This window comes from Tiliqua scincoides, chromosome 1 (genome assembly GCF_035046505.1).
Source record: "Tiliqua scincoides isolate rTilSci1 chromosome 1, rTilSci1.hap2, whole genome shotgun sequence".
Lineage (NCBI taxonomy): Eukaryota > Metazoa > Chordata > Lepidosauria > Squamata > Scincidae > Tiliqua > Tiliqua scincoides.
Genome location: NC_089821.1, coordinates 212249823 through 212277119, shown reverse-complemented (window position 1 = coordinate 212277119; position 27297 = coordinate 212249823). Strand labels below are relative to the sequence as shown.

At 40.3% G+C, this 27297-nt stretch overlaps 1 protein-coding gene across 7 annotated transcripts in view; it reads right to left on the bottom strand.

Annotated features, from left to right (window-relative positions):
- Positions 1-27297, bottom strand: part of UTRN (utrophin) — a 416792-nt gene that overhangs the window by 24747 nt on the left and 364748 nt on the right. For all 7 annotated transcript variants that reach the window (XM_066615317.1, XM_066615308.1, XM_066615334.1 and 4 more), the window contains 7 exons: positions 25965-26122; positions 24717-24883; positions 21285-21396; positions 14443-14579; positions 10239-10277; positions 9804-9869; positions 7474-7539 (listed from right to left, as the gene is read on the bottom strand). In XM_066615317.1, coding sequence (XP_066471414.1) covers positions 7474-7539; positions 9804-9869; positions 10239-10277; positions 14443-14579; positions 21285-21396; positions 24717-24883; positions 25965-26122 — 745 coding nt within the window. The remainder of the gene's footprint in view (positions 1-7473; positions 7540-9803; positions 9870-10238; positions 10278-14442; positions 14580-21284; positions 21397-24716; positions 24884-25964; positions 26123-27297) is intronic.

Below are 27297 nucleotides of genomic sequence, written 5' to 3'. Positions count from 1 at the left end.
GTAATCACTTGCATGACTGTCTCTCTGAAACAGTAAAAAGCAGTTTTTTAAACTGTGATTTTAAAGCGCTGCATTTTTTCTCTTCTCCAGGGATCAGCACATTCCTTCTCATTTGCAGGAGCCATTCATGTTGAGTCAAATCCATGTATAAAAAATCTGTGTATAACAAGGCTGGACCTATATTGTATGCACTATACAAAACTTCCTATAGAGCAGCAAGTGCCAAGCCCCGGCCTGCGGGCCTTAACTGGCGTCCTGGAAAAACCATGCCCATGTAGTATGGAGATTTCTGTTCCATGCTGCAGTATCCACTTGGCACGCCCAATCTTTTTCCAGTTGCTTCCATTTTCCATTGCCCAAGATGCTTCTGCATCCCAATTTCTGAGGAGGGAATGGCTGGCTGGCACAAGACTGGGGGAGACTGGAGACAACAAAAGGATGTTGGGGAACAGAATGCTCCACAGGATAGCTTTTTTAAATGCAGCAGTCCGCAGTCTGGAGACTACTACTCTATAGAACAAGCAACTAAAGATGACCTAAGCTGCTGAGTCAAGCTACACACAGTGCTGTGAACTATAAGATCAATATGAGTTTAAAACCTACAGAGAGAAATCTCTGTCTCACAAAGTTCAGAAACTACGATGAAAGACAAACACTTGAAATGTTTGCTGGGAGGAAATTAAGCAAATTTCATCACATTTGTAGGCAGTTTAACTTAAAAATGTCATGAACAAGATTTGGGAAAAGAACTATTTTTAGACAAATCAACATATCTGTGATAAAAATAATGTAAAACCTTTGGGGATGCAGATGTCTTAACAGAAAACTAATCACAATAACTGTAGTAGTCAAAAACTGGTAAGCAAATATAAACAGTAAACGTACATTGTCAAAAACATACATGAATGTTAATTACATTCTTACTATGGTATACTACATTACTACAGTGATGGATAAATTAATCAGTGTGGAATGTAATACTGAAAATATCAGAAGTTTGATCATTCTTCCTCCCCCATTTAAACCTTGGGTGTGATAACAATTGATTTTCTTCCTAAGAAAATTGACATGTATACCTACATAAGACAGTATACATTAGTCATAAATATTAAAAATTAAAACAGTTTACTCAATATCCAATAAATTTATTACTACCAGAAAATATTAAACAGGGAAGTCAGATCCAGTAAGCCAGACTTAAAAAAAAAATTAGTGGTGCCATGTTTGCCCAGAATATGAAGCTTTCCTTTTATCTTCCTTAGTTTAAACAACATTCTACTAACTATACCTCAGTTTTCCAAACTTTTCAGCAGCATGACCCATCTTGTTCTCTGCAATAGGCTGTGATGCAGTACTCCTGGCAGCACTGCCATGCCTATTGGGAGGTCCTAGATGCTTCTTCCCAGTCACGCCAGGCCTGTGACCCACTCTATTGGGTCTCAGAATGGCCCACAGAAGCAATTAGAAGTGACTTCCAGTTGAATCTGAAATCTGCAACCTGACAGTCACTTTCAGTAGCTTCCACAGACCGTTCTGAAACCTCTGGAAGCAGACAGAGTGAATCGTGGGCCTGGCACAACCCAGAAGAATCCTCAGGAGCTTCCCAATAAGGCACAGCGGCCCTCCCAGGAGCATCATGTTGTGTCCGTCCAGGAGCACACGTGTCCTGTCTTCCCAGGAGCACACAAGTAGTCACAACCCACTGTTTGGGAAGGGCTGCTACATCTAATTTTGAAACCACAACTGTTATCAACTGAAATGTCAGTGCAATAGAAGCTACAATTTGATTTTAAGGTTTCCTATGGCCCTCTAAAGTTATGCAAAAGAAGAATTATTCCCCTGGAACGCCTGATGCCATAGAAAACTGATACTCATCTGTTGGGTGAACACCACATTTGGGAAAATAATTTTAAACCAAATCAAAGAATCTGATTACAGTCATCATGTTTGCTAAAAATAAAGGCTACATCTCTTAAAATTATAGAGTAAACCATGGCTTATGAGCATTCATCATAAAAAGCCAGTATTACTCATAAGAGCTGAAGGTTCCTTGAGATTGACATAAATATGCTGCTAAGAAACTTCATGAGGGTATACAGGATTCATCTTCATGGATATTGTAATTTATTTTTTTAGCTTGATACCAGGTATCAAAGCAAACTGAGGACCTGGCTATATAAGACATGTGGACAAAAATTTTCCATGGTGTTCAAAGTCATTGCAAGTCTCTAAAGAATGAAGTGTTCAAAAATAAACTTAAGTCAAGCCCTTAATTATACCAGCATCAGTAACAGGCAGAAGATTGAGATAAGTCACACCATAGTAAGTCACAGAGTCCTGAATGTGTTCACCCCCAACGTTCTACTGTTTCAATCTCACAAGAGGACAGAGTGGGCTTATTGATTTGTCTATTATAAGCAGTATGCTCTGCAACTAATAACACCGTTCTTCAGTGAAGTAACACCTGACAAAAAAGGAGTCTATTTATGGAAAAGATGTAGCTTTGTTCTGAATTTTCTTCCCCCATCTTTCATCTTGGTCAACTTAGCTGGTCTGAAGAAGCTGGTGTTAGCCTTAAGAGCTCACACGCAAACAATTTAGGATAAATCTTTTAGTTGCACAGCAATCCCAGTTGATTGCTTCTATTCTGACCACCTGACCTATGATGAAATAAAGGACAAGGGAAAAGCAAAAGCCCTGCAGCAGTGAAACATAATGATATTGAAAATCCAGTCACAGAAAAGTTAGGAGACAGCTACCATATATCAAAATTAATGTGATCCACACAAATAGTTAGTACTTCCACCAAAGTGTACATTTATTTTAGGCAACAACTAGGGACTTTTATCTAGGGAAAGGTCACTAGAAAGCAGGGCCACATTCAACACCTGCATTGTTCAATACAGAAAAAGGAGCCAGGCTCCTGTAAACCCAGGCTGAATTAGAACTATTTCCAACTGGCATTCCCCAAAGGGTCATCTAATGAGAATATGCAATTAAAAAACAATTTTTAATGCAGATATTTTCTAAATGGTGCACATACTTTATGTGTGTCTGCTAATGCAATGACACATCATTACAAAAAGCCAGTTAATCTGTAAGTATTTTCAAAGCAATGCAGTGGCAAGTAGAAGCCAGTAAGCATTTGTCAAGAAAAAACCTGCCGGACTAACCTAATCTTCTTTCTTGGGTTACTAGTTTAGTGGATTGGGGGAATGCTGTGGATGTAATTTATCTTGATTTCAACAAAGCATCTGACAATGTTCCCCATGATATTTTGGCAACTAAGTGGTCAACTGCAGACGAGAGGATATTATTATCAAGTGAATTCAGTACTGCTTGGAAAACTATATTTGAGCTCATCAGCAGCTCCCATCAAAGTGGAGGGAGAGTTCGGGAGGGGCAGCACAGGGCTCTATCTGTGCTTCATACTCTTTACCTTTTTAAATCAATGACTTAGATCAGCAGCGCTCAAAGTCACAACTGCTGTGCACCAGGAATGTGCACCCGGCTGGCACTCATAGTGTCAGAGTGCTGCAGCTCTTCTTGTCCCCAGACTGGGATGCTGCGACACTGGCCAGTCGCATCTATGGTGCAATGCCAGATTTCTGTGAAGATGCCACTGACCAGAGCATCGCGTCATCCCAATCTAGGTACAAGAAGAACTGTGGCACTCTGGAACTGAGTGCTAGTCAGAGAAAGGAAGGTTTCGGCTGAACCTCATATCTGGCCAAACCCCAGTTCAACCAGCCCTGACTTGGATTAAGGGATAAAAGGAATTCTAAATGATCTTGATAAAATGGAAAACTAGGCTGAAACTAAAACAAGAAAATTAAATAGAGAAAATTTTGAAGTTTGGAATTCAGGAAACATAAAATAAAAAAATATTTTTATACACAGGTATAAGCTGGGGGATACCTCTCTTGACAGTAGTACATATGAAAATGAATCGTAGTCAATCACAAGCTGGAACATGAGCCAGCAGTGCAATACAGAGGCAAAAACAAACAAACAAGCAAAAGGCTAATGCAATGTTTGGCTGCATTAATGGAACCATAATTTACAAGAAGTACCAGTTCCACTTTATACTGCAGTTGTCAAACCTCATTTGGAGGACCGTGACCAGTTCTGAAGGCTGCTTTTTAAGGTTATAGATACATTCAAATGGGTTCAGAGAATGGGGTGATACAGTGATATTTTAAGGGCTGCCTTAAAGAAAGACTTGCTTGCATGTAACAGGCTTAAGTTACCGGATGTTTCAGCAGAAAAGCAGGGGAAAAGAAAAGGGCAATTCAAAAATGGAACCAATTCCTGGGAAGTGTACATTCATGACACTTACAGAAAAATGAAGTTTCATATCCATTTCAACAGAAAGAATTCTGTGCACTAAGAAAAAGCATTTACTACAGGTTTATTTCATTTTTCAGTTTCAAGTGAATGCAAAGTGGTGTTGGTTTTTTCCCCCTTTGATTACTCTTCTGGAAGTTGTACTATCCTTACCACGATGCCTTAAGTTACTACCATAGCTTGCAACAACTGTTCTTTCATTCCAAATCTGCAGAAACTCTCTCAATTTGTCAGTTTCTAAGGCACCAGAAGATGCTGTGTTACTTAGCACTAGCTAAGATAAATGGCAGAGTCTCCAAATAGCACAACTCACATTCTCATTTGTTCCTTATCTGCTTTTTTTTTAGTAGCTAAAAATAATTTTCCAAAGGACATCCAGTCACATTAGTAGCTCGGCTGCCTCTAAGTGACCTTGCTATCATACACTCCCATCCTCATCCCAAAGGGCGGTGGTTTCTCCCTTTGCTGAAGGTTCCAGATATATCCACACGTTCTCATTTCATTGCACTAAAATTCTGATGAGATTTAAATGATCCAGAAAGGAAGAAGATCTCTTAAGGAAAAAAAGTTCCCTATATTACATTTGACTCTTCTCAACCTTAATTTTGTCATACGAGAGAGGGATAGACAGATAGATGGATACATATATTGATTTGCAAAGGCACTTTTGCTAGTTGTATCCAGTTCTGACAAAGAGGACACTGGTAAACATGAAGGAGGATATAACAAGCAAACAATGCTCCTCACTCATGTCCTCTAATACCTCTAATCTTGATATTGCCCAATTAGTAAGCCATCCTGCTTTAATGAGGTACCTGAAGAAAACCAATGGACATGTACAACCATAGTTTTCAAACCCTGAGCAATGGTTTGCTCCATTCAACTTCCTCAAAATTAAAGTAGCATCTTTTTTTTGCTTCTAACTAAATAAGCTGCAGTGACGCATTTTCAGGATGTGAAAAAGGTTCTCCCCCCACTAACAACCTAATCCTGAGCTGCCCAGGGCGTGGGGCTACAGCAGTGACGAAAACGGCTGCCACCGCATCAAGCTCTCCAAGCAGCCGCTGGCAGCTCCTCGGGAGAAGGGGACTTTCGTTCCTTTCCCCAGGGTAAAGAAAGTAGCCCCGCAATGCGGTTACTTGATTCACTACCAACCAAAAGGCTGGCGGTGAATCAAGCGTGTTGGGTGGTGGTCCCGACAAGGAGGCTCTGGACTCGATGGAGCTTTGCTCCACTGCTCCTGCCTCCCCATAACACCTCCTCCCCGCCCACTTCCCGCCTCCCCCTCCCCAGAATGCCTCCTTCCCACCTCCCCCCAGGCCTCCACTTACCTCTCTGCTGCTCGGCGGTCCGCGTGACTGCTGAGTGACAGAACTCCGGTGGCCGCCCAGCAGTAGCCCAGTGCCAGCCAGTGGGCTACCACTGGTGTTCGCCTGGTGCTAGGGCCCACAAACATGCCTTATGGCATGTTTGTGACAGTGCACACCAGTGGTAAGCATAAGGGTATTGACATAAGGGCAGTGCAGCTCTGAGATAAGGGAATAAACATTCCATTACGTTGAGGAGGCCTCCATGAGTGACACCCAACTGCAGGATGCAGCACTTGTCCCATTGGCACTGCTATGCCAGTGCTGGAAAACACTGACATAAGGGGTTAGGATTTCGCCCTTAGACGATCGAAGGCACTGCACCTGCAGCAGTCCAAAGACTCACTAACATGGTTTTTGTGAACAAAAGCATTTGTCTGGAACAATTATGGGGGTGGGTTGATATTTTATCATGCCTTACTTGATTTACACTTAAAAATTTTTTTCCCCATAGAAGTTAAAGTAATGATGAAAGAGAAATCCAGAATCTTGCTATCAAGTAGGTTTGTGGTTTTACCTGGCTGTAGGTATTGGTTCACTGTTATTTGTATTCTAAGTCCATTCTTTAGAGTATGGCTAACAGGTTCATTAGCAGAAAAATGGTTTAGACAGCAAGACAGTAGTAGTGAGCAATTACTCATCTTTCCACTTAACATTTGACTTTGCACATCTTTAAAGCTTTTGCAACCATAAAGAGTGAGCTCCAATTAAGAAAAACGCAGTCAATTCCAACTCAAAAATTATCTTCAGGGCCCTAACCAGGTTGCTTCAAATTTCTTTATTTAATAAATGTATATCCTGCCTCCCCCCCCCCCCACAATTGTAGGACTGTACACAGAAGTGGTTTTGTTTAGCAGGTTTATAAAATGAAGGACCACCTGCTCAAACATAAGCAAGGAAAAATACCATACAAAGACTATGATATTCAACTCCATAGATTCTGATTGGTCAATGAACTGGACTCAAAAATTGCACATTCTTAGTAAAACCAACTTCTCTGTTATTCAGGATGGAATCCACATGTGCCAAATTTGGCTGAGAGAAAAGGAGAGAGAGAGAGAAAGATGGTGGTGGTGTTTTTGCGTGTGTTGTTTTTTTTAATAAATGTGAGCTGTCTTCAGCTCTCTCTTTAATTGAAAAAGAAGGGGGAAATCCCTAACAAAGAAATAAAGTACATAATTGCTTGTAAACACAAGCTCTCTGCTTGCTACAAAGTGAATGGGGAAAAAAGACTATTGTATTGCTTATTTCTCAATTTTTATTCCTGTAGACAAATCACAGCATGACATATTACTTGCCTATTCAGCATCGCCCCTTATGTTTAATTAAATACCACGAACAGGATCAGAACACTGTACTACGGCTGCCCCAATGCTGGGGTATTCAGCCCAATTTGTGGCTGAATGTAGATGGAAGAAAATAAAATGAAAGTGCATTTTAAACACACAAATACAACCAACCAAGAGACTTGCTGACAGGCACTATTGCAATGCCTTTCTACTAGATCATGCTTTGTGTGGAAAATTACCCCTTCACAAAAATCTTCTCCTCTGAACTAAATTACTCCTTTCAGCAAATTAAACACTTCCAGTTTATACCATTGTGGCTATGTGACATTAATGCAGATCACTGGGAAATTCTCATTATTACTTTATTTGCTGGCAGCTAAAATTCAGTGTGATTGGTGGAGAAGTTATCAGGCCGCTATAATAAAATGAATTGACCTTTTCCAGCAATTATACTTGCTTAATCTACTTACACGCTTCCTGTGGTGGAACTACCATCTGTGAACAAGGAACCACTGGTCCGTTCCATCTGGGCCAGCCTAAGAGAGAAACAGAACCTCAGATAAGAAAAAAGACCCAGTTGCATTTTACTTCCCATCTACTTCACATAAATCAGTTCTTGCTTTAGGCAACTGCAAAGGAATTAGTGTGTGATCCTCCAAGTAATCCTCCAATTCTTAATTAGCTACACAGGATGTTTTCATGCTAATCTCCATCCTTAGAATCTAGGATTTGGGTGGCACCTCTGGTGCCATGTTTTCTGTAGTACCCGATGACTTACTGCCATGTTCTTTGCTACTTTTGTATTGACCCACCTTCTCCCATCACTTTTGCCTTTTCTGCCAAAACGTCCACATAAGCAGGCTTCCCTAGTCATATATATTGACTATGTATTCTGTATATTGACTATGTACTAGTCAATGTATATTGACTAGTCATATATATTGACTATATATTGAATATGACTTCCCCAGTCATATTCCCCGCTTCTCCGGGGGCTGCATTGGCTGCCCATTCGTTTCCGGGCCCAATTCAAGGTGCTGGTTTTGACCTTTAAAGCCCTATACTGCTCTGGGCCAGGTTATCTTAGAGATCGCCTACTTCCGCACAATCCGGCTCGTCCTCTCAGGTCATCAGAGAAGGCCTTTTTACAAGTGCTGCCGCCCAAGGAGGTTCGTGGGGTGGTGGCAAGAAATAGGGCCTTCTCAGTAGTGGCACCAACGTTATGGAACTCCCTTCCCCTTGACTTGAGAATGGCTTCCTCTCTTGAGACCTTTCGGCGAGACCTGAAGACCTTGTTGTTTAACCAAGCCTTCTGACTTTATGGCCTTTTTAACAATTTTTATACATCTTTTAGTTGCTTTTTTACAGGCCCGATTCCTCTAAGAACTGCTGTTTTATGCTCTTTTATTCTGACTTTTATCTGACTACTGTTTTTATGGGTTCTGCTAATGTGTTTTTTAATATGTTTTTATCTGTTGTGAAATTATGTTTTAATCTGTTTTATATGTTGTTAGCCGCCCTGGGTCCCTTTGGGGAGAAGGGCGGGATAAAAATAAAGTTTTATTATTTATTATTATTATATATACAGGGATGCCACTGAAATAAATGACAAGGCCTTGTGTTACGTATACTCCCCCCGTGCATAAGGCACTGAATCAGGGCAACAGCTTGAAAGTAAGTTTCACTTGAAACAGCATTGCCTTTGGCTCACAGTGCAAGTCTATTTATGGAAATTGTACATAGGAGTAGATTATGAATGGACAGATCAAAGGGAAAGTTTCCATCATAGTCTCCGGTATGAAACTACCTGAATGTTTTGGCAATCTATTTTGGCCTACTTTCCCCCTCCATAATAAATGCAGATGGTGGCAATATAGAACAGCATCAAAATTTGATCTAACCAAGGCTATAGAACTCACTCCCCTGGGAAGATGGCCTTGCTGTTTCTTTAGACAATAGGTGAAAACAGCTTTATTTCAGAAAGTATTTGGGGTCAAGTGAGTTATTAATCTGTGTTGGTTGCCCATAGTTCCACTTAGTTCATTGGCTTTTTATTGTTTAAATACATTTTATAGGCTCTTATTGATGTTCTATTTCTATTTTTCATGATTTTGTGATATTGTGTTTCATTTTTTTGGATCCATTCAGGACAAGGAGTGCAAAATAAATATCCTAAATAAATTAAAACACATAATCTTGAAAAACATTCAATAGCCAGCCTACAACACAGTCTAATGTATACATTATACAATATAATGTGATACTTGCATTCCCAAGAAACCTCATGTTGTTCCAATGGGAACAACATGTTCCAATGAACAATTGGACAACAAAGAAACAATTGTTCCAATGGGAAAAAAGCATCAAGGGGCTAGAGAATTTCAGACTTGCATTACAGAACCAATTACTTCCATAGGAAAAAGGAGGTTAGGGGGATAGAAATTTCAGACTTGCATTGTGTTGTGTTTCTGTGCTGCCTGTGCAATAGCTTTGCTCCCATTTGAGATTATATTATAGTGATTCGCATTACATACATCGTGTTCCCTATTTTATCATCCACATTATATCCACATTATGAGAACTCACGCTGTAGGAGAAATGCCAGTATTTTTACAGCATTTTACACTCAATGCTGCCAGCATAAGTGTTTGTTCATTGCCTTAAACAATAAGAATATCATCAACTTCCAACCATTTTCTGCCAGATTTCTCTTTCATACATATTTTCTAAAGTATGAAGCATCAGTTTACAAAACAAAATACAACCTCAGCTTTGTTGTTGTTTTTTTAAAGCATCTTACCTGTTGGCATATTGTTCTATCCTGGAGTGCGTGTCATCATGAAATAGTTGGGGAGATTGGGAGGGGCTTCCGAAAAAAGGAAAAGAAAAATCAAAATGAGAAGGCACAGTTCATTTATCAAATTATAGAAAAAAAGGTTTACAATACTAAACAAACTGATAATATTGTTCAGTCACAAGCAGGTATGACTGCTAAATAGCTGAGGAGTTCATGAATACATATAAGCAACTGTACAACATTAAGAAAGCCATCAGTTTACTCAGGCACAGTGCTTTGGAAATATCTTCAATGCACATCTTACTGGAACGAATGGGAGATGAGAAGGGGCACAGCTGTGCACATGAACAAACCCCATTAACTTCAACAGAATGTGAAGGAATTCTTGGTGGATTGCACCCACCAGCTTTTAAAGGCACAGAGGTTTCAGATACTCACTCATATTGTTCCGGCCACATACTGATGAGCGTGATGGGACTGCAAGAAAAAAAAAGGGAGATATGGAAATCACCTTAATGCAAGATAAGCAGGAAAAACCCATACACTGTATCACCTTTGGGTCTCCCAGATGTTTTGTTGTAGCAGCTTCAAACACAATGCAGCAGAATGGCCACAGCAGACTGTAGAAAAATTCGCAGGAGACAAACATTTGGAAAACAAAAAGAATAGCAAATAGGAATGACTTCTTCCAATTCAGAGCCAGAAATCTCAAACACCTTGTATGACCCTGTAAATTGCTAGAATAGAGAATTGCTCAGTATTCTCCAGAGAATACTGAGTTTACAAGGCCAACATTTTCACATTTAATACATTTTCTTGGCATTTTAGCAAATCTTTCTTGATCTGATTCTACTTGTAAAACTTATCCTGTTTAGGGTATGAATATTGTTAAAGAAAGTATAGGGAATGGTTAAAGGGAAAGTTCCTTCCAACAGTAATAACGCCACTTGTTAGTAATTGTTTAGCGTAGACATAGCTACTATAACGTTCAGGGAATAAAAATATCTAATGAAACCTTTTCAGGCAGCAGTCATTGATATACCTGCTTGGTTAATTTTTCTTTAATTGTTTTTTGAATTCAAAAATAAAAATGTGATCTCTATTTCACAATGGCTGCCCCCCCCCCTTAAGTACAGGACTTCTGGGTACGATTCAGCCCAATACAAACATTAAAATATAGGCTACAATCCTATATACACTGCTCAAAACAATAAAGGGAACACTTAAACAACACAATGTCACTCCAAGTCAATCACACTTCTGTGAAATCAAACTGTCCACCTAGGAAGCCACACCGATTGACAATCAAGTTCACATGCTATTGCACAAATGGAGTAGACAACAGGTGGAAATCATAGGCAAGTAACAAGACACACCCAATAAAGGAGTGGTTCTGCAGGTGGTGACCACAGACCACTTTGCAGTCCCTATGCTTTCTGGCTGATGTTTGGGTGACCCTTGAATGCTGGCGGTGCTGTCACTCTAGTGGTAGCATGAGGTGGAGTCTGCAGCCCACACAAGTGGCTCAGGTAGTGCAGCTCATCCAGGATGGCACATCAATGCGAGCTGTGGCAAGAAGGTTTGCTGTGTCTGTCAGTGTGGTGTCCAGAGCATGGAGGCGCTACCAGAAGACAGGCCAGTACACCAGGAGACGTGGAGGAGGCCGTACGAGGGCAACAACCCAGCATCAGGACCGCTACCTCCGCCTTCGTGCCAGGAGGAACAGGAGGAGCACTGCCAGAGCCCTGCAAAATGACCTCCAGCAGGCCACAAATGTGCATGTGTCTGCTCAAACGGTCAGAAACAGACTCCATGAGGGTGGTATGAGGGCCCGACGTCCACAGGTGGGGGTTGTGCTGACAGCCCGACACCGTGCAGAACGTTTGGCATTTGCCAGAGAATACCAAGATTGGCAACCTCGCCACTGGCGCCCTGTGCTCTTCACAGATGAAAGCAGGTTCACATTGAGCACATGTGACAGACGTGACAGAGTCTGGAGACGGCAGGGAGAACGTTCTGCTGCCTGCAACATCCTCCAGCATGACCGGTTTGGCAGTGGGTCAGTAATGGTGTGGGGTGGCATTTCTTTGGGGGGCCGCACAGCCCTCCATGTGCTCGCCAGAGGTAGCCTGACTGCCATTAGGTACTGAGATGAGATCCTCAGACCCCTTGTGAGACCATATGCTGGCGCGGTTGGCCCTGGGTTCCTCCTAATGCAAGACAGTGCTAGACCTCATGTGGCTGGAGTGTGTTAGCAGTTCCTGCAAGATGAAGGCATTGATGCTATGGACTGGCCCACCCATTCCCCAGACCTGAATCCAATTGAGCACATCAGGGACATCATGTCTCGCTCCATCCACCAGCGCCACGTTGCACCACAGACTGTCCAGGAGTTGGTGGATGCTTTAGTACAGGTCTGGGAGGCGATCCCTCAGGAGACTATCCGCCACCTCATCAGGAGCATGCCCAGGCGTTGTAGGGAGGTCATACAGGCACGTGGAGGCCACACACACTACTGAGCCTCATTTTGACTTGCTGTATGGCCATTACATCGAAGTTGGATCAGCCTGTAGTGTGTTTTTCCACTTCAATTTTGAGTATGACACCAAACCCAGACCTCCATGGGTTAATAAATGTGATTTCCATTGATGATTGTTGTGTGATTTTGTTGTCAGCACATTCAACTATGTCAGGAACAAAGCATTTAATAGGAATATTTCGTTCATTCAGATCTCGGATGTGTTGTTTAAGTGTTCCCTTTATTGTTTAGAGCAGTGTATATATATATACTATTTGTGGAAAGAAAATATCACGAAATTTCATGAGACTTAAGGTATAATCCTATCCTTGAGATACGCCAGTGTATCTCCATATGCACTGGTGCAATGACAGTCCCACCAGTGTAGAAGACTGCCTGTCAATGGATGCGTCACAGACACCAATGCAATAGTGGAAAATTGCCACATCAGCATAGGTCAGATACAACTTGGATGCCAGAATGTCACAGATACAGTTCAATAAACCCTTTGGCAGGATCATCCTTTGTTAAGAGTAAATCCGCCTCCCATTTTATTGTATTACTAGTTATGCTACTTTGACATCCAGAAACATTTTGCAGACCTTCATGTATGGATGCCAGCATGCAAAATGATTATTCTCCCAGAAAACACTGGCCTACAGGTCCACTTTTGTCAAGCTCAGACTCTTGGTTGTCTGTTTGTATTCCTTCTTCTCCCCTCACAATCACATACCCTGGAAGGAGATTGATAATCCTACATTGTATCTCTAGCTGAATGAAACTCAGTAATCCTGTCAGACAGTTTTCCATTGTATCCACGGTTTGTGTTTGCATTCTTGAATGCAATTCCAGTAACTTCTGTATTTCGCACCAAAACAATGGATTATATGTGTATTTTGCATTAACTTAACCTCACTTTAAATTGCCAGACATCCCCTAGTACCAGAGGACTAATCTTTATTTTAGCTGACACTGCTAGCCCTGTTTACCTGCATCCTGGTTGATTAAGAGGAATTCCCTTCATTCATACCCAAGTTACTGATACATTAAAAGCAAATACCCCAAGTTACACATTTATTCCCAAATATTCTGCTTACACGTAAGCAACTTTTCAATATCCTTAAATACTAAGAGGGTTTGATAGCAAATAGTCACTCTTCTGAGTGCCCAAACACATGGTCACTCTCCTGAGTGCCCTAACTCAGGGTCACTTTCCTGAGTGTTCACACATGTTGCTCACAGAAACTTCTGCTCATAGACTAGATGCCCAGACATAACTACGCCCAGACACATAACTATGTCATGTGCTTTGAACTCTTCCCTTCCCTCACTCCCCCTTTTTTCCCTTCTTTCCCCATCTTTAACTAGCAGCTGGGGTTGGCAGAGTAGGGATCCCTATAATCCTTCCCCACTATTCCCCTCTTTCTGATTTCTTCAGATGCACCAAATACACTCGCATGACACTGCACTCACCACTATAGGACACTCTGGTTAGGGCACTACCATAATCCTTTACTGATTCTTTTGGATATCTGTTTTGTGTCCCTTTTAATAAAGCTGCAATCATTTATTGGAATATTTCTCTCAGTCTCTTCTTTAAGTAAAAGGAATTTCTGTAAAATGTTGGTTCACATCCAGTCTTAAGGTCCTAGTGTTCCAATAGATCACGTGTACTAATTTCGTAAACAACTAAACCAGGCTGTTTTGGTAACACCTTGTTGTCATCTTGTTAGCAGATAGGGATCTATCCCTTCTACTCACCCTCAACCTTGAGGTTCCTTACCTCAAAGGTGAACTCTACGGGGGGGGGGGGAGCTTCTCTATTTTAGGGTCTGCAGCATTATCACTCTATCAGTGGCATTGCTAGGGGTGACATCACCTAGTGCTGAGCTTGGCAATGTGGAAGTTTGGCAGCAATGTGATGACATCATCACATCACCCATCACTTCCAAGTTGTCAGAAAGGAAATTGACCAAGATGCTGAACCAAAGGTTAACACACACGAAACCACCACCTGCAACCAAATTGCATGCCTTGTTTTAATTGTCACATGGGTCTGCCTTGCCCCCTAGCCAACCATGCCCATATATCCATTTAGATGAAACACTCATCTGTAAAACTTACGTCTCCAAATTGTCACCTTCTAGGACTGTTTGCACTGGTAGGTAGCCAAGCCTTGGGTGTTTAGCAAAATACTTCTTAGATCGGAACTTGTTCTTTAACACCTTTGTGAAATCTCGCACATCTTCTCCCGATGTTGTCTAGGGAAAACACATGTACAGAGATCAAATTAAATACTTAGAATCTACAGGCTTTGGGTAATATGTTACATTATATAGTCAACTGAAGCCTGGCTGCAAAGTACAAATGACAGTGCTTTTAAGAACTGGCACATCAAAAATGAGTTTTTAAAGACTGAAAATAAAACAATGAATATAAAAAGCTGAAATTTAAAAAGTTTTTAAAAAATAATTTCTTCCTTTGTTGCCTGCTTTTAAAGTTCGGTAGTAGTTAAATTACACAGCAATTTTTATACACTTCTTTCAATTTAGTAAACTTGTAACACGTGTAACAGAAGTGACTTATAACAACAGTTAGAATGGAAATATGTATGCGTAAACACATCAAACTACATTCATAAGGGAAAGGAAATTTAATTACAAAAGTGAAGATTTTAAGTCTGAAATTCCATTGCTTCCCCTTTAGTAGACACCTGCCATGATTTGGGTGGCCACAAAAATCCATTTTCAGAGCTGTTGTGATTATGCAAATTATGGCAGCAAGCTATGCAGCTCATATGAAAGTACCAATTCATAGAAACAGTGCATCCATGTTATTATAGCCAGACTACAAGCTCAACAGTGGTTCCAAGCACTGCTCAGATGTCCACTTTCAAATGTATCATGGTCCACTGTGTATACAGAAATAGGAATAGCTTTTGCACTTGCAGAAACAATGAGATCTGTTTCTTAAACTGAGAGTAATTGTTAAGAACTGCCTTGTCCTTTCCTGGCAGCTACAATGCTTCTTTTAAGGGATAGATATTCACATTACATATGTTCAATCACTACTTGTATAAAGGAATTGCTTTTGGCTTTAAAATTTTGTTCTTTCTAGCCAAATAGTTACAACTGTGATGCATGCTCACTTCTTTTCTGGAATTTCTTGTGGCAATTTTTCAAATGGTAATGTGTGCTTCTGAGCATTCAGTGTCTGAATGACTGCTAATGCCATGCTTTTTAAAGAAGCTAATATTTATTGCCATGATTGGACTAATGGTTTGATATGTTGCCAAGGAGTCATGTAACCACTGGAGAAAATAGGTTTCAGACATAATAAAAAGAACTTACAATTCTGTTTCTCAAGACTTCTCGAGGGTAAACACCTCAAACCTCATAATCGTGGCTGACAGTTAGAGAAAGCATCTATTTTCCTGAGACTAAGTGCCAGGTTGGAGTTATTTTGTAAGTAAGAAATGAGAGCAGAGACCTGTCAGGATGTATAGATGTGTTGTTGGGTGACCTTCCTTTGTCTAAAGGCTCCCAAGCAAACCCCTTAGGGTTCAAGTTTCATGGAGACTGAATCAAAGGAATTGTCAAGCATAGGTATATGGGTCAGAAAGACCAAACAGTTTATTGAGATGATATTCTCAGGATGGAAAGGGAGATGCAAAATGCAATTCCAAAGTGAACAGATTTACAGGTTGAGTCTTGGTATCCATGACGATTCCATTCCCAGCACCCAGTGGATACCAAAAATTGCATTAAAAGAAATCCAATGTCCCTTTCCTCGGCGATTTAAAAACAGCCTTGCCGACCTTTGTAATGTACAACAGAAGCATCAGGCAAACTTTCAGGCAGAATCAACAGTTCTCTCTCCAAACACTTAAAGGCAGGAGGTCTGGTCTAGAGGGTAGAGCCTCCATTTGCCTGAAGATAACATCCACAGGTCGCCAGTTTGAGGCCACCGGCACCGTGCAACCCTGAAGCAGCTGACAAGTTGAGCCGAGTTATTCCATCTACTGTGAGCGTGGGAGGATGGAGGCCAGAATGTGAAACCAGATCAGAGTGAAACATCTGGACTGTTGTGGTTCTTGAAAGATAGAACCTTCTTTCAATTGTAAAAATCCCTACGGGGATTTAATCAGCCTGCCTATGTAAACCGCCTTGAATAAAGTCTGAGGAGAAATCTGACGACCAAGAAAGGCGGTATATAAATACCTGTATTATTATTATGTATTATTATTAAAAAGGCTTCAGTCTGAGGCAGCAACCCCTCCCATCAGTGGAGGAGGGGATAATCACTTGCATTATTTTACGTGCTCAGGGGGAAGGGAGGGGTCGCTTGCCTCAGAGTGAAGCTGTTTGAAGCATCTGGAGAGAGAATGATTAATGAATTGTCAGCTGCCCTCTCCCGCACTAATGAGCCTATTGTTAAATGACTTTTTTTTCCATTAAAGGCCCTTCTCATCCTGTTGAGATAAAACTACAGGTGAAAAATCTGTGAATTGGGTTATACCTGTATAGAAGTGCTTTACAAACCGGGGTGTTGCGGCACCCCAGCCAGAGGGTGCTGGCCTCTGCCCCATTATGGGCAGGGGGAAAGCAGCAGTGCGATTCCCGGAATCTGCAGGGACTGGCATTTACTCACCAGTCCCTGCAGCAGCCTGTCAGAGGTGTGGGGAGCCCTGCGCAAGTGTCTGCAGGGCTCCCCGCCGCTTAAAAAGTGAAAGTGCAGCGATTAGGCTCCACCTCCTCAAAACCGAACTATGTGTTGAGGATTCTAGCAACTGGAGTGTAGCAACAGATTAGGGATTACCTTCTACATAAAAAGAGAGGGACCCAAGTTGAATGGGTAGTTTGCAGTTTGTCTGACATGCATATGACTGTCTCCCCCAAGAGGATATTGGGATACTGGCACCCCAGGATGGCACAACAAACTAATGTTAGCATTTAAATGAACCAGAACTACTGGCAACTTATAGCCCAATCCTATGCATGTCTACTCAGAAGTAAGTCCCATTAGATTCAATGGGGCTTACTCCCAGGAAAGTGTGGATAGGATTGCGCTGTTAGTAGTTAAAGATAAATATCAGTGACAAATAGAGAAAAGTGTCAGTCAATTTTATTAGGATTATATCTGCCGCAGAATTATTTTCCATCTGTCAACTCTAGTAATTCTGGCAGCCAAAAACTTCTAGTGTGGAAAAACAAAGGAATTTAACCACATGCTATTCTTCCTATTTGGTTTCCCTGTAATTGATTTTATAGGAATAACCAAGAATCCCAGAACTGGGGAACATTTCTGTAAATGCCTACTGTTAAATTAGAATCAGTCTTACCGAAATACTGGCTACAATAACCCTTTCCAGGGGATTGCTATGTTAGTCTATTGCAGCCATTTTCAACCACTGTGCCATGGCACACTGGTGTGCCACAGGAATTTAGGTGAAAGGTAATTTATTAATAGGGCCAGTGGGAGATGTGAGCCCCACTGGCAGCATGGTGTGCCTTGTCAATTGTCAAAAACCAGGTGTTGTGTCTTGACCATTTTAGTGCCTTGTCAGTGTGCCCTAATATGGAAAAGGTTGAAAATCACTGGTCTATTGCAACAAAAACAGCAAAGGATTTGATGGTACTTTTTAAAGTCTTTACCAACACAATTATTGTGGCAAACTTTTAGGACTGCAGGTGACTTCAACAGATATATGAAGCATTTTCCTCTGTTGGAAGATGTTGGGGGAAGAGAACAATTGTAATTAGAAGAATTAAAGCACTATGAAATGCAAGAGATACAATCTCAGATCATTTTAATGTAAAGTTTAAATGTAAGGAATAATTATGCCACAGAATTTTTGATCTCCACAAATTGCATGGCATATCAGCTCCCTTAAATAAATAAACACAAAGAGAATCATTTTCATTATTTAAAGGTCTGTTTATTTCTAACATTTCAAACCCTGGGGAAGCCAAGTTAAACGAGTTCACCTATTTAAAATCTTGAACTGTTCCAGCATGATGATGATCAAACAGAAGTGACTGAGCCCCATAGTGGGGATTCATAAAAAAACAAAACAAAAATAGCCTTCTCTAGTTTTAAACCTGAAAGGAAAATTATGGAATTGAAAAAAGGTAAGCTTCAGCAGTTTTCAGTTTCTGGCTAGGAACAAATGGAGCAATAAGTCAAGCAAAGTGGAATGGATTTTGTCCATGCAGCACCTTAAAAACCAATAAACCAACCTTAAAACCTTTATGAATTATTTGGAAACCACACGGCAGCAAACACCAACTACTGAGGAGTAGCTTCCATACAGGCACTTAAAAAGTAGCTATAAAATAGCATATTTAAGTGAACTTTATTGGGAGCTAGAGGCCTCTGCTGAGAAATACAATTTGTAATCAAGGTATCCAATATTTAAAATACTGTTGCTTCCACTTTAGCTTTGTCTGCATGATAATGTTTTTGCTTTCCTTTGCAGACTGTTGTACTGGAAAGGAAATATTTCTTATTAGGGTGGGCATACATATCTTCATTGACTAAAACTGCATCTACATATTGTTCAATCATAACTGATCTAGTAATATTGATTCCTTCTGATTCTGTCATTTGAGTAGGCATGGAAATCAGTCAGTTCTTAGACCCAGAAACCCCCTAACTAATCTTGACTTTCAGAATTGCGATTGGAACAAGGGAAATTTTGCTTTAGTGATTTAATATTTCCTTTTCTGAGAGGCAACTAATTAGCAATTGGACACAGGTTGTCATCGTTGCATAGCAAGTAGTTTGCATTCTGCTGTAGTGATGCGAAAGTAGATACATTCCATGTAAATTGTATTGGAGAGATGCAGAAGTGTTGCTCTTCTGGTGTTTGCATATGATCTAAAGCAGGGGTGTCCAAACCCTGGCCCGGGGGACACTTGTGGCTGTCAGGGACTCCCAATCTGGCCCGCAGGGAACCCCCAGTCTTCAGTGTGCCTATGGCCCTCCAGAGACATGCTGGAGCCCACGCTGGCCTAACGCAACTGCTCTCAGCAAGAGGGCAACTGTTCTACCTCTCACATGAACTGAGTGTCAGTGTCAGAGAGATGACGTGGCCCTCCTGCCAAAAAGTTTGGACACCCCTGATCTAAAGCACTGTATGTAAAGTGATGTCTGAAATCAATTTAAAAATGTGAATTTGAAATAGTCTGGTTTCATTTTTTCCAAGTTCTCCTTTTACGTATAACAATTAAAGCTTATCCATACTATACTGAGAATCTTTATGGGGTAAAGAGTTTTTTGATGTAAGTTATCTGGTAGGTGGATCTGAATTACCGTAATTATGCCCTATGGTAGGTGGATCTGAATTACCGTAATTATGCCCTATTAATTAAATACCAAAGATGGTATAATTGGAAAACGCTATACATAAGTGTAGGTTATGTAACTTAGCAAAATGAGCCTCCTCCGTGAGTCTGTAGAGATTGTTAGCTCTTTTCAGTACTGTTTTTCAATGGTGAAACTTTTCAGAACACAAGGTGATGAGGCACAAGCAAACTTCAACTCATCCTGAGTGGCTGAGAATAGTGAGCCTCACATCTCACTGAGTGCAGTGTGAGCCTCTTACAGTGCAATCCTACACATGGCTACTCTGACATAAATCCCACTTATTTCATACTCCCAGGTAAGTGTGTATAGGATTGCAGCCTTCATTATCCAGTTCTTTGTAATAAACACTGAGAAACACTAAATAGGAGACTGATTTATTTTCCTAAGCAGAAAGCAACATCTGTAAGCCCATGGCTCTTCCTGCTGTGTTAAAAAAGAGAGTCTCTCTTAAAAGAATGAAAGCCCACCAGAAGGATATTCAGCTGTGGTTCTCAAACTTACAGGGAGTTTGAGGACCTCTGTAAGTCCTTGTGGGAGAGGGGGAGGCAGTGGGGGCGGGGGGAGGCAGAGACACGATCCCTAGGATTGTGTTGCTAAGGGCGCTGCAGGGACTGGCATTTACTCACCAGTCCCTGCAGCAATCTGTCGGGGGTGCGGGGAGCCCTGTGTGCGAGTGTTTGCAGGGCCCCTGCAGCTTAAAAAGTGAAAGTACAGCGATTGCACTCCACTTCCGGTTTTGCTACACTCCAGTTGCTAAGTCCTCGACACATAATCAGGATACCCCCAAAGTTGTAAATCACAGCACAGTCTGACTCAAAGGAAAATTATTTGGTGTTTGAACAATTACACCTGATCCTTACACATTGTTCAGCAAATTGATTGTACTATATTTTGGATCAAAAATATCAAATCTTAACAGCTTTCTTTCTTGAATAATAATAATAATAATGTATTTAAGCTAGTCTTGACTTCCATAAGATGTTCAGATAAATGATGTAGTGAGCACTCAAACATATCTCCAAATGGATAACATTATTAATTTAGGCATTGAACTTTCCTGATCTCTCCTATCTGCCATGCCAAAATAAAGAGATGTCATCTATATATCTACATCAGTACCTAATGAATGGATGATAACAGATAGAGAATGGGGTGTATGGGGAGTTTCCTATAAGAACAGTCAATTTCTTGGGCAACTGGAAACTTAAAGCAACTGCCTTTACTTACCAATATAATTTCTGACTATGAAGCCACTGCTAGTCAGAGGCAAAAGTACTGGACTTTATGGGCCAATAGTCTGACGAAGTATAGATCAGTCTCACATATTCATGTACAAATCCTGGGAACAATTCTAAAGGACATCCCTGGTTTGTAGCTTAGGCACATTTTAAAGCTGTCACTCTCTTCTTCCCTGTGTTAAGACTCCATAAATATTTCGGTTGTCTGCAACATTTTAAGCTTGACTTCTAGAAACATTAGTTACCTTAGTAAGACAAGTCAGATGTCAAAGAGAGAAAGGGGCATACTAAGGAATAATCGAAGAACAATCCATTACCAAAAGTAAACCAGACAGTAAAGAGTAAGTAAATCAGACTCACCGGTATGCAGTACTCCACCATTGGGTAATGCAATTTGTGACCCTTTGCTGTACGACCAGAGAAGAAACAGCTCTGGCAGACATCATAGTTGAAATGTTTTAGGCTCCGATATCTGAGGATACAACAGAAAGACAATGAAGCCTCCATCTGAGGAACCTGAAGCTTATTTCTAAAATGCAGAAGCCTTTCTGCTGTCTTCCTGTAAGCAATAGAACACTGGTACCAGATAAATAAAAAAACAATTTATCAGATATATACATCAAAAATCAATATATCAGAACAATGTGAGAACTAACAATGGCTTAAACAAAATGTATTTATTGCTGGAAATGCTGCTGCCTGCAAGAGAGTGATCAACTGTCATTTGAACTATGGATAAACTACTCTGAGTAATCTTGTTGTGTACCAGGTAAAGTGAGCACATCTAGCTTTCACTCCAGATTTTGGTAGTCCAGAGTTTTTCCCTGAAGGTTGGATGTCCACAAATATAACTATAAAAAATAAATATATTTATAGAAAATAACACAGTATTATGTCATCAAAAGTCTGCAAGGAGCATACAGGTTGAGATGAATTATTCGCATGGGTTCCATTCCAAGCACTCACCTGGATGGCAAAAAAAGCACTATAGCAAGTCAATTTAAAAAACAAAGTTTCTTTGCTCCAGTGATTTAAAAAGAGCCTTGCTAACTTTTGTGATGTTAAGATAGAGTCATTAAGACAATAATCCAACAATCAGTCTCTCTCAAAGTGCTTAGAAATGCTTTACTCTGATCCCTCCCTTCACCAATGCAAAGTAGCTTTCTTTCACATGCTCAGGGGGAAAGGAGGGGTCACCTGGAGAGAGAAGGATTGATGGATTGTCAGCCAGCTGCCCCCTCTCTCACTCATTAAGGAGGCTACTATTAAAGGACTGTTCAGTTTTTTAAACTGATTTTAAAGGGGTGCATTTTCCCCTTCTCCAGGGATCAGCACATTCCTTCTCATTTGCAGGAGCCATTTGTGTTGAGTCAAATCCGTGTATAAAAAATCCATGTATAAATAGGCTGGACCTGTATACACAAAATGCAAGACCACTTGTCTGAAGAAGAACAGCAACAGACACAGTAACACATGGAAAGCTAATCTTCCAGTACCATTCAGTTGCGCAAACATAAACTTAGCCCTAGGAGAGTGGTTCCCAAACTTTTTAGCATCGGAACCCACCCACTCCCAAAAGAGCTTTACCAACCCCTCAAGCCTCATAGTCTAATCTAATTGCCTAGTTAAAGTCTAGAAGTCTAATTGTCAATATCACCCACCAAAAAATTGGATTGTGACCCACAGGTGGGCCCCAACACAGTTTGGGAACTACCGCCAAGGATGTACCAAACAACATTGAAGAATACCCCAAAAGAAAGAGACAGACTACTAATAAGATCACACATTGATTCTTTTGGAATATGGACTCAGGATCTCGTTAGGGCATACATAGTTCCGACTAGATTACAACAGATCAGTGACAGTGAATTAGAGAGAAACATGCATTGTTAGAGATTTATGGATGCCAATGTCAGTTCCTAAACTAGAATTCACATAAATTGTGAAATTAGAGAGTTCAGTCTAAGGCAAAATATTTGCATTTTCTAATCTATATGGTGCAAAAGCAGGAATGGGCTACACCCTGCTACATATCAATGTCCTGTTAGTGTTAAAATAGCATTGATAGAGTTCAAACTGTGACTATTTTGGAACACAAGAATAAAAAATGTCTAGGTGGGCCTTTTTATAACTTGTTGTTCAGCAGGTGGTGACAGGCTGCAATGACAGGGATGACAGAACTAATCCGGACAAAGCTACAGACATTATCTTCAGACATTGACCCACTTATAATGCCTTATTACAACACTGGAATTCATTTGCAGTTTTCCAGAAAAATGCAGCTTATATTCTTTGGTATAACAAACTCCGCTTAGACAGCCTAACCAATGGGAAATATATTGCTATCTAGATGCGACTGATGGCTTAAAGTCAATTCTAACCAGGGATGCTTTATAGATGGATTTAATGCAGTCTGCACAGCTTTTGTTTTGTTTTCTGAAGCATGAATATATGTTTATAATTTAGATTACATTTAAAGATGCTGAGTCAGTTCAAACATTATATGCAGAGACCCCTTTCTCATAATCTCTACCGTTACATAATGCCGGCTATATAAATCACCTCAACGATTGGATGCTATAAAATTCAGTGGATTTCATACAGCTACAACAGCTGAATTCCCACATGCTTTGTGTTCTCATTGTTTTGTAACCATTCAAACCCTCGTGAGTGAATGCCTGTTTTTCCTGTATTTTGTCCACCTCTACCTCCCAAAAAAGAGAAAGCCAGCAACCAAGAGTAGGTCACAGGGACGCTCTGGGCAGTCACATCTGCCTAGACATCCTGTGACTCAGCCTTCTGGGATGCTGGGCAACAGATGCAACTTCCCAGAGCATCCCTGTGACCTACTCTGTTTGAAAAACATGTGGTGCCAAGGCAAAATGGAAAGCTCCACTTGGGACAGGAAGGGCTTTTTTGAGACACATTGGTCTAGTCCACTATCCAGGAATGAGCCAAGATCTGTTGCATTCCAACAGCTTTAGCAGACTAGCCCACATAATTCTGATTACAATGTGCCTCAGGCAGTCAAGAAAAAGCAAATCAGGCTACACCCAGAAGCTGGTGATCAACGCAGAGAAAGAGAGATACATTGCAGGTTCAACCATCCAGTTTGACCTGGGGAAAGAATTCCTTCTTAATTCCCAAAGTGCTGATTGGTCAGACTCATTGGTACCAGGCTGGAGCAGTGGACAATGAGTTCCAGATTTGAAGTAAACTAAAATTGGATACAGGAGACTGGAAAGCCTCAAGAAAGAAAAATGATCATTTTTCAGGAAGAAAGAAAACATTGGACGTCTAGAATTTATACTTGATTCACCAATACAGAGGACTTCTATTTCCTGCCTACAGATGAACTGAAAATTAGGAGCCCAGTTCCTTTACCACCCAAACTGACACTGTTCTGGACAGCTCACTGAGCTCAGTTAGACTAGTGACAGAGGAACTGATAGATTTGAAAGGAAATTTAACTTCAACTTAGCTGAGATTTCAGGATGTCTGGCTTTTCTGAATTTCTGACAAATCAGAATAACGAAAACAAATCTCAGCTAAGTTGAGGTTAAATTTCCTTTCAAATCTATCAGTTCCTCTATCATTAGTCTAATTGAACATGCCTAGATCTGGTTTCAAAGGAAAACCTACACCTACCATACACAAAATCACATTCCTGACCTCCAAGTAACTATTGAGACAATGTTTGGCAGAGAAGCTACAAACAAATGGGGTTGCAACATATAATCAGTCAAACTAATGGGGGTAATTCATGAAGACATGAAATTTTGCTTTGCTTACCTAAAGCCAACAATTGGGCACTCCTTGCAGATGTTGCATTTGGCCTGATGTTTTGCTGTTTCTGCAGCAGCCACTCTGTGCAAAACAGGCAGCCACACCATTGACTGTGGCTCCAAATGCATCCAGTCTATGAATTGCTTGACGTTGATTTCTGGTTTATTATTATTCTGATGAATAAGAATCAGATCATGAATTATTTGGATGTGTTTTTAAACTAAAGAATTTAGAAAAAAACACAATCCATGAACACACTACTGCCAACAACATTCAATCAAATAAAAATGACGAACATCACAATTGAGCTGATCTGGCACACTTGGTATAAGCCTCTTAAGCCAGTACAATGCTATAAGCTTCTGACAGCGCGTGGGGTCATAGAAGACCAAAGCTGGCTACTGTCCACTAGGAAAGATGCAAAAAGACCTAATCCACATGAGTTGGAAATGTTGAGGACCAGATGTTCCAAAGCAAATGTTGCACTTTGCTCATGTGGGACACTGTACACACTGGAGCTCCTGAAAGCACATGAAGTCCTTGGATAACACTTTCTGAACAATCTTTTAAAACATAGTCCTTCTCATTACACTTTACAAACCAATAATAATTCACCATTTACATAAAACATTTTTCTACCCCTGCTTTTACATAAAAAATTTATGTACATAATTTATTTAAAAGATTTCTATACCAATTTTCCTATGCTCAAAACGATGTGCAACAATTAAAAAATACAAGATAAAATACATTAAAACGTTTAAATAAAACCATTAACAACAATTAAAACAATACAGGAGAAGTTAAAAGATGTAAAAAAAAAGGCAACAACATGAGGCCTATACGTATTAGTTAAAAAGGGGTTCCTAGGAGGTTCCCCCCCTTCTAATGCCAAGTGGAATAAACATGTTTTCCAACACTGCCAGAAACCATGTAGCTGTATTTAATAATTAACTGGAATCAAATTAAATAATAATCTAATAATTATCTGGAAGAGGCTCCAGCGTTCAGATACATAACCTTATTTAGCGAATCAACTTCAAATAATAATAATAATAATAATAATAATAATAATAATAATAATAATAATAATAATAATAAACTTTATTTGTATCCTGTCCTTCTCCCTGAAAGGGACCCATAAATAAGGTTATGTATCTGAATGCAAGAGTTGATTATGGTCTAAAAAGAAGGTTCTGAGTAAGTTGAGGGACATATTAGAGCAGTCAGAAGAAATGAACAGCAAGCTACTACCTGATGGAAACAGCTGCGGACGCTGGGTTCAATATTACTGCCTCCAAAAGCAGCAACTTCACCGAGCTGCCGTGGGATCTGGATAGCATCATGAAGCAATAAGCCCAGCTGTCTCTGGTCACACATTTCTGAAGACCCTGCCACTTCCTTAAAGAGATCTGGAATCCATGCCAAGAAAGAAGTCTCATGTTTAGCAGGAGCAATTTCCATTCCGTCATATGTTCCGAATTTCATTAATTCCAAAGTAATTCTAATGACCTGAACTCTCTTACAGCTGACTAATGCTAAAATATTAGACAGAGTTGTTCTTAACAGTATTGGATGATTAAGACGGGGGGACTTGACTGAGAAATAAAATTATGGGGAGAGTGGTAAAATATTTTTCCTTCCTCTCCCACAATACTAGAACCATCCAATAAAACCAGTGGGCAAAAGATATACTACTTCACACAGCAGAAATTAATGAAAGATAGATTCCTCAGAGGTTATCAATCATTGTGGCTATGTGTGACCTCTTTATGACATTTGCCATTTTTTTCAGAAAGTCTTAAAAAAAAATTCAACTGTAAAAGCATGAATTGCACACAAAACTGAAATTTTTGACTACAATGATTCCTTGTTCTCCAGTAGGATTAATATGGTTTAATGTTTTTATGCTACTGTATGCTGAAGGATGATAGAAGGCATTCTTTTTTTTCTCAGGTCTGAGAAAGGTTCTGGCTCACCACTACAGAGGTAAACCATACAACATGCAGCTAATCACTAGTGCTGGAGAGGTGAGAGAAAGAAGCCTGATACACTCAAGTATGGTCTAAAAACGGTGACCATAGATTTGATTAGTTTTGGTTGGCAACCTTCAGTCTCGAAAGACTATGGTATAAACCTACAGCACTCAGTCAGTTTTGAGCTTCCTTAAAGAGATGGAGGTGATTTGGATAGTGCTGGGCATCATTTTGTTCACTGTCTTTATTTAATTGATTGTTTGGTTGAAACAGAGATATGAGAGCAAGAGAGAGTCACCACATAACACAGCAGTAATATCCTGGTATACTGTCCTACACTGGTATTATCAGACAAATGTACCTGTTCCAGTCAACTCTGGTAACACTCTTTACTGCTTGCTGGTTCTATAAATTAAATATGTACATGTTTTAACTGGGCTGTTTATCACAACAAAGTACTAATTATTCTAACTATGCAGAACAATTAATATATCTAGCCTTTCTGCCCACACTAGGAATAACTGATGGCTCTCATTTTCTCTGTAGAAATGATTACCTGTACTTTTCTCACCAGAAATGTTGTTATAATGTAATAGTCAGTGACATTTGGC